Raw genomic sequence first — 14,813 nt, forward strand, 5'->3', positions numbered from 1 at the left:
CACCAATGGCAACCATAAAGCAATGCCGACTTGACAGTAGACAGAAAGAAGGCTATCTTGATGGGTTGTGACAATTTACACTGCATACTTTCAATTCGAGGAACTTTAGTAGTTGTTGCTGTTCTTGTTGTTTTTTTTTTTAACCATTTGTCTCTTTTGTTTTTGTTGACGTCATAGTGGAGTCGTTGGGAATGAATACGGCAGCCGATAACCAATGAAAACGTGCAGACGTCTAATTTGAGGAGCGCGAAAGCTTGCGAGTAACAAAGCATTATTGATTGAGGTTTGTTAGAGATGAACAACTTGCTTTTAAGCAAACCAAGGGAGTAACTTGCCACGGCATAAAATTGTTATTATTTATTTACTTGTTGCTTCCAGGAATTGTTCAAGCAAGAGATTAGGTATGTTTCAGGGACATCCGAAATTCCAAACGTTGCCGGTATTTGCCTGAGCTAGCGAACAAAATTCGGTTACTATATACATTGCGCTTGCACAGAAAACATGTCTTGTCAAGTCTTCCTATATTTCATTTGGATATTTCCCATCGCTTTTCCTCCAGTTATCAACGAGAGAATGCTTGGCATAATGACAACAGAACAGGTGTCTTTTTTTGTTTTTTCTTTCTTCTTTCTTTTGTATTTTGTTTTTTTCTAATCACCGCGTATTAATCAGCTGAACGTTCGACTTCAGAAGTTTTCTCTCTTTTGCACTAATTTATTTTATTTATAGCGCTCGTGTGCCATAGAGAGCGGTTTTGTTCAATGTGAGTAAATAGAAATCCTTCAGTATTTGCAAGCATTTATTGTCTTTGTGTGCTTGGCCAAAATAGCACGTCTTGTTAAAGCACAAAGCGCCTCGTATTCACCGGCGTTCGGGAAAATGAAAATAGTCGAAAAACAATCTAGAAAACAGTCTAGGAAAGTGTCAGGTGATTACCTAAAAAAAAAGTAGACTGACCACGATTTGACGTCTTATTTTGCACATGAATTGTCACTCACAGCAAAAATTAAATTCAAGTTATCTAGGCCAGAGTTCTTTTAATAAAGATATTACTCAGTATTGCTGATGACAGCTTACTTTGTAGAAGCTTTCAATTAACGTCACTGGGAACCGAGATTATGCAAATTACTGCAAGCAGGTGAAAACAGTTCTCAAAGAAAAAAGCCATGAAAGCTGTAAGGAATATCAATTCTATTACCAATATATTTTTGGTAACATAACTTACTTGTTTCTATATTTCATATATTCATTCCGCTCGATCTGTGTAATGGCCGGCGACAAGATAGTGCCCTACTGTAAGCTCGTCCTCGGACGGCCTAAGCTTTGCTTTGGTAAGTCTTAATGTTAAAATTTGTACTCTTCTAATTCTCGGAAGAACCATTAGTTCGCATTGAAGCAAATTAAATGCTGTGTAGTTAAGAAAATAAACTTGAGATAACTGTAAACACTGCAAGGATCATTCCGCTTCATTTTTTTTGTTAATCGGCATGACTGAAGCAACGCACGAGTTTTATATCGATATTTGTTTAAATTGTGTATGAGCGCTTCATGTCAACTTCTGCCCTTGGGAAAAGTATTTCATTGCCCATTTCTAACATCGAAAGATCAAAGAAAGAAATTTAAAAAATACATTTTTTATGTCACTAAAATGTTAGAATCTGCATTTTATAACGCTATTGCGACTGTACTTTTTCATTGCCCAGGTTTGACTCTTGCCGCTCATCTGTCGACCATTCTAGTGACAGCAATTCTACATATCTCTGGTTACGACATCCTCCCCGCCGAGTTTTCCCGAGTTCCTCTGAATCTTGAAGAGGACAATTCAAAACTTAGAGCAGATGCCTGGAAATTTGTCGCCCAAGATCCTCAGATCAATTTAAATGCTGCATCGCTTGGCGTTCAAGGACAACGCGTGGTGAGATACGACATGTTGCAGCTGGTTTACGAGCTGAAGAACAGCAATGTTTTCACCAAGCAGAATCTTGAGATGATTCAGAAAACCGAAGACGAGCTATTTTCGAACACGGTTTATCAACAAAAGTTGTGTCTGTTGATGCAAAACGGTCTATGTAAGCCACCGACTTCAATTCTTCGGTTTTTTGATGGTACATTCAAAAAAGTCAATCCGTTTCTTAACGATCCGAAGTTTGAAAATATTCCCCGAGTTTTAAGCACTGCGAAAGTCATAAATGTCACTAGAGCAATCTTGGATTATCACCTGAGTAAAGACGCAGTTATTACTCCGACAAAAGCAGTTTCAGCGTATACTCGTACGTTCCTCAGCCTCGGATTCCCATTTGCAGGTTTTCAAAGCACAACTGATCAGCCGGACGAACAATTCGAGTTTGCGCAAAAACATTCCGGTGAAGCATTTGCAGAGGCACTGGATAAACTTTACCAATCAGGCATCGGTGACATGAGTTTCTACTATAATCTACGATCGCTCTTTTTTGATGCCATCTCTAAGCAAGTAATTTGGGACCTCTTGCTTGTGTTTGGTAGTTTTGCATTCATTTTCTGCTTCATGCTTTTTCAGACCCAGTCTTTGTGGATCACTGGTTGGGGTGTGTTTAGTGTTTTTTCATGTTTTTTTGGCGCCAACATTATCTATAGAGTTTTGTTGGACTTTCGTTATGTCGGTATTTTTCATGTGCTTTCGGTTTTCATTATTCTTGGGATCGGGGCGGATGACATATTTGTCTTCTGCGACACTTGGCGGGCGTCACAAGATAAAAATTTCCCAGACCTTGTCACAAGATTCTCCGTCGTATTTTCTCACGCGGCCAGTGCTATGTTCACAACGTCGTTTACAACCATGGTTGCTTTCATTTCTAACGTATTTTCTCCACTCCTGGGCGTTTCTTCGTTCGGAACGTTTTCTGCACTGCTGGTCTTTGTTAACTACTTGTCAGTGATCATATTTTTTCCAACAGTTGTCATCACTTATGAGCTGTACTGGAAGAATTGGCGATGGCCTTGCTTCAAACTATTCAATCTCTGTACAACGAATCCGCCGCGTGAAAACCATATTTCGCCAATGCCCCTAGAACAGCACGAAGTAAAAGATTCTTTACAAGAAGCACCCGTACAGAGAGGCAACAGTGCCCACCAACTGGTGGCCAGGTTTTTTGGTGGTTTTTTCTTTGATAAAGTAGTTGGCCATAAAGTTGTTCGCTGGTTGATTCTGGTTGTGATAGCAGCATTTATAACCTTGTCGATAACTTATGCAACACAGATAGCAGCTGACCAAGAGGAGGTAAAATATAGCTCTCTATAATCTCTAGTTTTCGCTGGAGTTATCGAGAATTTTCTGTGTTTTTTATTAATTGTCTAGGCCACAGTTTTCAGGTGGTGCCCCAGGCTGTTGACTCTTAGGTTTCTAGGTAGTTTGCTGGGTGTTACGTTTTTTTTTACTGCATTCTTTCCCAAAAAGTCAGAAAGTGTACCGTAACTTGTAATTTAAAAGTGTTTTCCTAACAATAACCAGTGATCATGTGGGTTTTGTCAGCAACAGTCGCAAAAACGTATTTCCGTCTTTACAACTGCTCCAAATGATGTTTTATCCGTACAATGACCAACGAATAAATGGGAAAGACGATTTAATTGTAAATTGAGCGGCATGTGTCCGTGAATCAGTGATTAATACTTATAAGGAAACAGATACGACTTTAACATCCTTTATTATTGCAAATTGTACCAAATTTGAATAAGAAACTAATCCTTTCGGATTTATTTATGTACCCTTGAAATAGATATAATTAGGCACTAGTAGACTAATTTAATTTTCTTTAGTGGAACGATTCTTGAATCAGTGCTGTTACACTGCCAAAAAATTGAAGTTCACGTCTTGCCCAATTAGTGCAACTTTTTCTCGTTTGTTCCAGTTTGACATCTGGGGAAAGGGAACTAACTGGCACAGTATTAAACGGCTGAGGAGTAGCGAGTTTAAACTGAGCTCAGAAGACAATGTCATTAACTTATACATTGTGTGGGGTCTCAGGAACCAGGAACGCAGTGAATGCCATTTCACGGACTTTAAGTGTAAAGGAAAAACGGTGCTGGACAGAAGCTTTGATATGAATCCTCCTCCGTGTCAGATGGCCATGCTGGTAAGGAACTGGTAAAGGAGGGGATGTATAGACTGACACAGTCTCCTGTAGTGCAAGTATTTTTGGGCGGCCGGACGCTGGATTAATCCAGCATCCATTGTTGCTCAATTCAGCCAAACCCCTACTTCCTTGACCTTCTTTGACTCATACAACCCTCCTCTGTTTTCCTGATCTTATATACTTCACTCGCTCACCCAAAAATGTCCCTGCACTGAATACTAACATTGAACCTTTATTTATCGTGGGTTTGTAGCAGACAGCAGTGGAAAACTCATGACAACGTATTTTAAAAAGCGTGCCGCCCCGCTGCATGATTTTGCGATGGCAGTCATATTAATTTGACATGCAGTGATAATTCTATAGTCAATTTCTTTATCTTACAATGGGAAATAAATTGTTTTTATCAAAAGAGAGTGCATTTCAGTAGCTATCTGCTTGATAAGAATTTTAATTAAACAGGCTCGATAAAAATTATAATTTTGTTGATGCTGGAATATTCGAGATCTCCAGTATAAAGTCCAAAAGTCTTGATTTGTTCTGGCTGTCATGTATGAAAACTCATACTTGGGAAATTGCCACAATTTTAGCCAATTTCCGGCGATGGCTTTTAATGGAGTTCATGAAATATGAATGAGTTTTAAAAATCATCATTTCACTTATTCAATTATTTTAAGTATAAATCTATCGAGAGAGTACATATAGTCTCGCACGTCTAACACACTTTTTCTGAATCAAACAGAATTCGACTCACTTATTATCAATCGACTTTGACCTTGCACCCAAGACAGTTAAACCCAGCGAAAACTGATCTTGCATCTTAAAGTGGTTCTATGGATTAAGAAGCCAAAGACAAATTTCCTTAAAAGCTATTATTCTCTCACTGGGTGGTAAACTCTAGAAGATAAACAAAACTTTAAGAATGCTCAGAAAAAGCTAATCTTGTGCTAATCCCATGCGTTTTTAGCACCTTAGAGCTTGAGACAGCGCCGGTGTTTTTAATACAAACAGCCTCGAAGAATGTCGTAATCTGGCGCGTCTTTTTACTGAAACGGTTTACGTTCATTGCTGTGGACTAGGGGGATAGTGGATTATATGACGCCATTTCTTTCCTAGGATTTGTAAAATAATGAAAACAAAATGACTGTAATTCAAGGGATCACGAAATAGTGCTATCTTCCTGTACAGCTCGACGCAGTGAGCTGAACACCCCGTCCGTCGCACTGCAACATGAGGAGAATTGAGGTCCTAAGATTATCCCTAGAAAATTCAAATGTCTTCCTTCTAAAAGTTTTCAGATACATGGCGTTGAACAACTCAACAACGTTCTCCCCATCATTTTAAAATTCGATGAAGGACCTTGATAGGAAGTGGCAGAAGGACTTCTACTTTCATAAACTTAATTCTTCACCTGTGCAAACATTTAGTTTTAAAGTACACTTAATATACATTTAGGATTTCTGCAAAGAGCTGAGGACTTTGAACGATGATAAATTGGAGCAGTTAAAGATCAGGAGAAACGAGGTGACTGGGAAACCCGATATCCGCTGTTTTGTAGAAGATATGAACGCTTATCTAACGGTGAGTGACGTTGTACAGAAAAAAGACTGTAATCTATTCGGTAATTTTCACATTTCATTTGTCAGATTTGTAGCGTTTTGTTTTCGTTTTTGTAACTTTAGCTATTTTGCTCAAGCCTTTTTTTGTTATTATGTTATATAATTGCATCCCCTCTTATTTTAAATTGTAACATCTTTTGCCATTAGAGTTATTTTCTGTAATACCCTGAAGGCTGTGCCTTTCAAAATATTGGATTCTACAATATCTTTCCTTAACCGTGAAACCAGACTTGGTTTTTACAGTATTTATTCGGTAATTGAAAGTGAACCTATATGTTGATAAGTCGTTGTAGAAAATGTGGACTTTCGACTTTTTTGTACGGAGAAGTAATTCAATTATACAGAGGACGGGAATAAAAATTATTAATTTTTGGATCTATAGATGTCTGCAAAAATCACCCTGATCTCTGGTTTCAGTGATACACGTTTGTTAGGTCTTAAATAAGTGCTACGTCTAGGTTGTCTATTTCTCTGACAATTGCAAATGTTTTAGTCGATATTTTGTTTCTTTTTTGACAGAATGAAGCTAAAAAGTCAAAATACCCAAACGGCACAGATTTTAGCATCCCTTTAAACAGTCACAAAATAAAAACATTGATGCGATTCAACCCAACACTGTACAACGTGTCACAACTTTCCCAAGCTTACTATCGCTACTTTGAGGTGGCGCTTGGCTATTGGTTAACTCACGGGAACACGTCATACAGCAGTCCTCACTTCGTCACATACAGCTCGCTTCTTGGAGGACAGGTTGATTCAACGTTTCACCTCAGGGAGCCCGACTTTCAAGGTCTCAGAAATTTTTATTTCCTTGGCATGCTGGAGGTGGACTACGTTAAACCTTTAATCTCACACGTACAGTTATTCCTGATCACCTTAAAAAAAGGGCACCTTGATTTTAAACCAAAACCTCTTGTGGGAGTATCAGATAGAAAAACGTACTGGTAGTAATGAAACTTGAGATGCTGTCCAAAGCATTGTTTGTTTACAATAGCCTTTTGTTGGCATAACAATAGACAATTGTTTAGAGACAATACTTAGAATATATCTTAACCTAGAAGGGTTTGGTGAATCTGGCCTTAATCAGTATGTCATGCCTGAAATCGTTTTAGGAAGAATACTCTTTTTAAGACGAAATATTCTACATCATCATCTCCATTAACCACAACAAACACCTCGTTGGTCTGAAATGTGGTGGAGACTGACTTGTTTGACAAAACTACTTATTTTAGATTGTTTTCCAAGAAGTACCACAATGCTTTATCCCCACTTAAGTGGATAAGAACTTGTTATAAACTTTGGCAAGAATTCCAATAGGTTGGAGATGGACAGTTTGCTGATAAATGGCTCGCTTTTACTCACGAGCCAGGGATGCTCGTGAAAACCTGAAGTTCAACAAGTCTGTGAATAAACATGAGCGAAAAGTAAAAGCCGACTAACATAACAATTTGGAGAACAATACGGGAAATGACAGAAATGTGATGGTATATTTCCAGCCTGGTGAATGAATGAGAATGATGATTATTCTAGAAAGTGACGCAGGCATACTCGGAAAAAAGAAATCCGAGTGCTCCTATCAGGAGTCGAACCTAAGACCTTCCGATTACTAGTTCGGAGCATCCGAACTAGTAATCGGAAGGTCTTAGGTTCGACTCCTGATAGGAGCACTCGGATTTCTTTTTTCCGAGTATGCCTGCGTCACTTTCTAGAATAATCATCATTCTCATTCATTCACCAGGCTGGAAATATACCATCACATTTCTGTCATATACCACACGTTCGACATTCAAATCCTAGCAGTATGCGGGATGTTTGTCCCATGAACCTAGTTTAATGGCCTTAGCTCCCACGAGTCTCCTGTAGCTCAGTGGTAGAGCATCCGAACTAGTAATCGGAAGGTCTTAGGTTCGACTCCTGATAGGAGCACTCGGATTTCTTTTTTCCGAGTATGCCTGCGTCACTTTCTAGAATAATCATCATTCTCAATACGGGAAATATTGCCAAGGAAATTGAATTTTGCTCATATTCATAAAAACCATTAACCACACATTAACCCTGAATGACTACCTCGCTTGTTTGAAACTCTATTGATAAAATATCAAAACTGTGCGTGCATCGTGTTAACGGTCTATAAGGACATTCCCTCGTCCGTTTAATTCTGTTTTCTTTCATATCCAGGTGGTAAGTATGGAAACATTCTGTTATACGCTGCTGTCAAGGTCCATACGACAATGACTACAGGAAGCTTAGGATACAAGAAAGGCATTCTTACCCATGATGCTTGGGAGCAGTTTATAAATGAAAAGGTACTATTATTACCGCGCTGACAGGCATACTTGTAATCAAAAATTTTCCGCCCACATATTGGGCTCGACTTGCACTCCTTTCAGTCTGAGCTGTGGGTTATGCTGCTCTAAAAGTCAGAAATTATCATTTCCTCGCGCAAAGTACGTGTGTCTTGGAATGGTCTGCGCTCTGTACCTTATTCGGACTTAACGCGATTGTAAAAAAAAATCGCGAAATTTAAGCCACGCGAATAAAAATCCTCGCGAAATTAAATACCATGCTAAGAAATTTGAATTAAAAAAAAACTTGATAAACATGATCTACAACAACATGTACAGCTTATGTATCGACAAAAATAATAAATTATTCACTCGTAAGCTCTATTTTGCATCTTGTCTTGTGATCAATGACGTTAATTTCCATGAATATATCGAGCAGAGAATCTAACTATCATCTTCATCTGAATCACTGTCTTCAAGCAAATCTCTTAGAATATCCTTCGTACAGTCGTCAAAATTACCATTCTTTGGTTCATTGTAGTTCTCATTCACAAGTTTCTTGTAACGTTCCAACACTGAACATTCTTCGAGGTGGAGTCGAGTTCGATGCAAACAGTGACAGGAATTTCAAGGCCACCGTGTACGAGAAGGGATCGTCGATACTTAGAATCAACTACCGTCACTGTAATGTTTCCTCCTCTTGAAATAAAAAAGCGCTTGTACCTTGAAATCTCTCTTGGTAAATGCCCCACAGTTGTTCCAGTTTGTTTAGAAAGGTTAAAGTTCAGATTTTGTTTAGAAAATAAAATGATGTCCACAAAGCTTTCGCGAAATTTTATGCCCTTTTTTCATTTTCCCTTATCGAAATCGCGAAAAAAAAGCCTCGCGAAATGCCGTCTTGCGAACATAGCAGCGAAATTAAGTGCGAATAAGGTAGTTTGAACATGATAACAATAAGAAATGAGGGGATAATTTACTACCGCTCTCTCGAATCCGCTTTGATCTAAAATTTATGAAAATTACTTTCCATATCTTGGCTTTCAAACTATCTTTTTAGGGCCATGGCTTATTTTCGCAATTGCTCAGTCAAAATCGTTTTATTGATAATGGCGCAGTTACATATACTTGTCTGCTGTAAGGGTGACACTAACAATAATCAGAATAACTGAATCAAATAAAACGACTGCGTGTGAGGCTAATGGTCACTATAGAGGCTGCTTTTTTAACGCAATGATACGTTTTACAAAAAAAAAAAACCAAATACATTCAGAAACATTTTTTTGCATTTTACAGATGAGTACTATGCCAGCAGCATGCAATAATGCTTTCCAGACCACCCCGGAGAATTCAATGGCGTGGCACTGGATCAAAGTGCAGCGGGTTTGTACAATAAACCAGGCATAACTAATCGATGGGTAATCAGTTGATTAGTAATTTGTTCACGTTGTCCTTCAGCAGCATGGTTAAGAATATATAAAACTGTTCTATTGAGGCCTTAATTTGAGGCCTTAATTGATTGTTGCTACTAATCAATGAGTTATCGATGACTAATTGATAATCGGGCCACAAAATACTTGTCATCGATTAGTATATTGCATTATATTGCATTGGATATTCATTAAAATCATGCATGGCTACAGATGACATTATTTTATCTAGTATAACGGTGCAATTATGAAAAAGGGAAAAAATAGTTCAGGAGAGTGACATCATTACTGGCATCACGTAAAACTGTGGCCGAAGTTCCTGATCCTTGTCTTTGCTGTTTGTTATCGAATCAAGGCGAGGCTGTTCTGGTATCTAGGTTGTTCAGTTTCAAAAATTCTTCAAGTGCCTCTTGTGAGAGGTACTTCTATTTTTAATGAATGCTCTCAAGGCCCATTCTCTCGAGATCAGAGAATTTCGTTCTTCTCGCTTACGCTACCCTTGAATTCTCTTCATGTTTCCTCGCTTTACAAGTCGTCTTTGCCTGTAATGTCATCACATGACATCGATTAGTAATCAATAGATGACAAAATTTTTGGTCTTCGATTAGCATCGATTACTCATTGATTATCAGCAATAATCCCAGACTGATGAACTGATTACCCATCGATTAGTAATTGATGTCAGTCGCTGGTCATCGATTAGCTATGTATGAGTAATATAACCCAGACTGCTCCGCAGTCAGACATGTAGAATATTTCCTGTCAGTCATTCTTTTTAAATTTTACAATTATGGAAAAGAATTATGCAAGCATTGACTTACTGGTCTTGGCTATGATTTGACACGATATTAGAAAAATGTGTTAAAACATGTTCAAATAATTAGATACTTTTTTTTGCGACGTCACTACATTTGGCCTTACTGTGGAATTCATGTTCTTAATAAGAGGAACAAATCTCAGCAAAACAATTTCATAAATAATTATTATGCTTTCCTCTATATAACATTTAAAAATGGCGGCATCCTGATGCCCTTAATATTTACTGCAATAACATCTGACAGCAGTGTAATGCATCTTTTCGGCCCCAGTTTGCTGACTTAGCACTGATATCCCTCATATTGCATTGATTTCATTGGGTATATTGGTTCTATCAGAAACCGTTACAATCCACCCCTGGAGCTCAGTACTCAGCTTCATTAAAGCCCTTTAAGGACGGTTACTCTTCTGTTACTGCACACATGTTCTGCGCATCTCCATGCTAGCCAGATGATTCGAGAAACTGGACAAGGGTTATTGGAAAGGAAAAAGAAAAGAAGCAAACACGCAATTTCAAAGATAGTTAAGTTTCAATTTGGACGAAAATGTCATACACTGTTCTGTATTTTTGAGCTTTTTAGAATTATTGTTCAGTGCTTAATTATCTCTGAGAAATGCGTGATAACCCCCAATTTTCTTTTTGGATTCGATTAGCCCTTGCTAAGATCTGCTTTTCCCACATAGTCATGAACTGTACCAAGATACCTCTGTATTAAGACGAACCATCCTTAAATTATAAATATTTTTAGCTTTATCACATCTCTGAAAAAGTTACTGCATTTTTTGTTGTTTCCCACAGGTTCTGGTTCAAAGTGCCATCAATGGGATAGTAATGGGGCTATGCCTCACCTTACCTCTGCTGATAATCATGACAACAAACTGGATTGTAGCCTTAATGTGCTGCCTGACAATTTCTCTTATAACAGTAGGAGTTATTGGTATCATTCCATTAGCCGGCTGGAAGCTCGGTATACTCGAGTCGCTTAACCTAACACTGGTAGTAGGTTTAGCTGTTGACTATGTCGTGCACCTCGCAGACGGTTATGTTCGTTCCCAGAAGCACTCACGTGTCGAGAAGGTCCGTGAGACGCTGGGTCACGTGGGCATCTCTGTGTTGTCGGGCGCATGCACTACAATTGGCGCATCGATTTTCATGTTGTTTGCTCAAATCTTATTCTTTTTTCAGTTTGGTATCTTTATGTTCTGCACCATTGGGCTTTCAATATTCTACGCGCTGTTTTTCTTCACGACTCTTCTGTCTCTGTTGGGTCCCGAGGGAAACACAGGCTCAATCCTGCCGCTTGTGCGCCACGTGAGGGACAAACTGCGCAGAAAGAAACCCACTGACGTCACATGTCAGAGATGTGACGGACGAGGATTTCACGCCCCGTACCCTCCAGCAGTTACTCCAGTGCGGAGTCCCACCGTGCCTATTCCACCCGTCAGTCTTGACATCCCTGCATGAGTTTTATGAACCTCGCAGCAGTGAACGCATGGCTTCGTTGTATATATATTCGACTTTTTAAGCAATTTTTTTTTTATAACTGTTTCGAAGTAATGTCTTTCTTTTTTCTTGCTTGTAAATAAGATGTCGTTAATTTGACAACTTCTTTTAAAATGGTAACATGGCCTATTATGACTATGTTCTACTTTTTTAATTAAGTTAATTGTATAATGCGGAGTGTGTATATATCTTTGTCATTAAACCACTAAGACGCAGTTACGCTAAGGAAAATGCATGACCAGTACTTCTGTATTAAGATCCTGAACCTGCGATTTTGGTGATGAGATGTTAACAAATTAAAAGGTTCTTGCCTATCAACACAGCGAAGGCTACTGGGCGTTGCGCATTTGAGCGCCATGGTTATTTATCGGGTGGAACCGCAGACTTCAGTTGTTGATCGGAACATATTTGCGGAAGCCCAAGCGAAACGTTTCAGATGGTTTTTTTCAAGGGGCAATTTGCTGAACGAGAAGACCAACAAACTTATGGGATCAACTTAGTCGATGTGGATATTGTCAGTGCCTGCATTGGAAGACATGAAGAAATTCCTATCTCAAGTTAACTTGGGAGTCGATTATAAACAGCCGACCGTAGTTTGCACGTGTAGAGGTAACGACTAAAAGGAGAACAAGTTAATTACAGAATCAACCAGATGAGATGTGCAATCCCAAAAGTTGCGTTTACGAATCAAGAAAGCGTTTCTGGATCGTAAGTGTTTAAACCAACGCAAAGCAACACAGAGTCGGCAGAAGGACACTAAAGGAATAACACTGAGTACTGATTATATTTACTTGCATGACTACTAGATAAATCTATCTGGAGCTCATGACAGACAAAGGCACACACACAAACGACGGCACAGACTTTGAAGGAGCAGAATGTCATTTGAAGAAAATGACGCAAAGTTGGACCATAGAATCCAGAGTTTTCTTTCCAGTGGGAATGTAACGTAACACGTGCTAGCCATCAAAACGGAGTGGTCGGAAACCTCATCAAATCAGTAAGGCAAGAATTATATATGTCTCTTCCAAAAAATCAAGCCTTCACAGAGGAACAGTGGAGAATAAACGTATCTAGCAGAAGTGATCCATTTTATCAACGACTGCCCCTTTGATCTGGGAAAGTTCACCTATCACACATCATGATCTCCTTACTGATCACCACTTTCCGCCTCCCATCAACGAACTAGAACAAAGAATAAATCCGAGACATCTCATGTGGAAAAGAAACGGGTACAGAAACGGGTACAATCGATGGACAAAATATTTCGTGCCTGATTTGTCGCCAAGGAAAAGTGGTACAGACAACGAGAAAACCTCGACTCCAACGGCAAGCAGAACACAGAAGATGGGCCTACTACTTCAAACGTACCCTGGAAACGATCGTCTTGTAAGACTGAAAAACAAAGCGGAAGCTCCTAATTACCATTACCTTTTCAAATAGGCGGACGATATTCTGAATTTTGCCACGTACTTCGAGGCAAGTTTACGAGTGCTCACCATAAGTTCAAGATGTACATACTCCTCGAACACCGATTTTAATTAAATTGCTTTGGGATCAGGGAGACTACTTAAGACAGTAATCGGACTGTGTTGTCATCAACGTTTTAGGAATCGTCCTATTCACTGGAAACAACACTGTACCTCAGGACAACACTATTTCCCATTTGTTAACGTCGGGCATGCGGATAGTGTTACGATCCGAATTTCTTGTGAGAGGAAATTTGATAACGTGAAAAGATATATTACAAATTCCTTTTTCTCGTTGTAATGCCTTTTATTAATAGCTACCGAAATGCTGGCAGGGGTTCCGTTCTCGTGTTCTCTGCGTTTGTAAGTAGGACATCCCTCGTGCTATTTAATAAACGGCATGCAACTTTTCATGTGAATCACAGCTATACATTTCTCTTTCGTTTATTATAAAACCCGTTTATTATAAAAACCTCCCTCGTGGGCGGTTAGGGGCATCACATGACTGATCAGGTTAATTAAGAAAAGTTTCCAGCCCAACATATGTTCCCGTAATTGTTGAATTTCAAAATTCAATAGCCAAAGAAAATTACACTTGGAAATAAATTCGGTGTAAAAACTGACACGCGATACATGGTCAGTGGTCATGGCAACAAAGTCGTTGACTGAATGTTTATTTTGGTAAATTTAAATATTCATTGCGGCAAAATTTTTACTTTCTTTGAAAACAATTTGTCGAAAATGAAAATTCCGCACTCGCCGTCATTGTGGCAGATCGAAGAGCGAGGGTTATTTGAGTTGCAGAGGGTTGCAAGACTGTGGGGCATGTTAATTGTTTCATCCACGTGTAGTAGCTGGCATAATTACTATGTGTTCAATCAGCCATTTTGCACAAATAAAACAAGCTACTTGAGTGGGAAATCATGCGTGACATTACAAGAAAACGGAATCGTTATGTACACTTGCTGATCTCTTGAATGTTTTTTTTTTTTTTGAAATATTACTTCGCGGACAGCGAAAAAATAAATAGAAGTCTGCTACATAAATCGGCATGCGTTTTGATGATCCGGTATTTTTTAGCCTTTTCATAAGTTAACTTTGCTCCTAGAACCAGGTGTCGCAATTTTAGAATTACGGTTTCTACACAACAAATCATTATCCTCGTGCCAAGTTTTTAATACAGTGAGCGTTTCGTCCGCTTTCGAAGTCTCTTTTGTCAGCCTCCCATTGGAAGGCGGTTTTCAGTTTCCATCAAAATTATCCTACACTGTCAGCTATGAATTGTTTGGAAAATTGTGCGATGTCTAAACTACAAGGTCACAATAAATTGCTCGCTTTGAGAAAGTTTGCTCATTGTGTGTATGTAGCTACAGGTCTTAATCTTGCTAAGAAATTTATGAACACTAACGGGTGTCGTATATCTTTCCATAGAAGCAGCGAGTCACAGCGGTAATGGCTCTAGCGATCGAAAAATGTTGCAAACCTGGAAGTTTTATTTATTTATTTATTTATTTATTTATTTTTCGTTTACCACTAGCACATCATTATATAAAAGAGAATAACAACCAGAAGACATAAGAAGAAGGA

The 14,813-nt window shown here is 38.8% G+C and overlaps 1 protein-coding gene across 1 annotated transcript; it reads left to right on the forward strand.

Annotated features, from left to right (window-relative positions):
- Window positions 1–1,058: 1,058 nt before the first annotated feature.
- LOC146489247 (protein dispatched homolog 1-like) lies at window positions 1,059–14,749 on the forward strand. The gene is made up of 8 exons (XM_085107448.1): window positions 1,059–1,331; window positions 1,704–3,256; window positions 3,885–4,109; window positions 5,562–5,687; window positions 6,245–6,515; window positions 7,904–8,031; window positions 9,304–9,390; window positions 11,053–14,749. Exons 1-8 carry the CDS (start codon window positions 1,268–1,270, stop codon window positions 11,716–11,718), a joined length of 3,120 nt encoding a protein of 1,039 aa, XP_084963574.1. The 5' UTR covers window positions 1,059–1,267; the 3' UTR covers window positions 11,719–14,749.
- Window positions 14,750–14,813: the final 64 nt, after the last annotated feature.

Source organism: Pavona decussata, unplaced genomic scaffold (assembly GCF_977016875.1).
Source record: "Pavona decussata unplaced genomic scaffold, jaPavDecu1.1 SCAFFOLD_6, whole genome shotgun sequence".
Taxonomy (NCBI): Eukaryota; Metazoa; Cnidaria; class Anthozoa; order Scleractinia; family Agariciidae; genus Pavona; species Pavona decussata.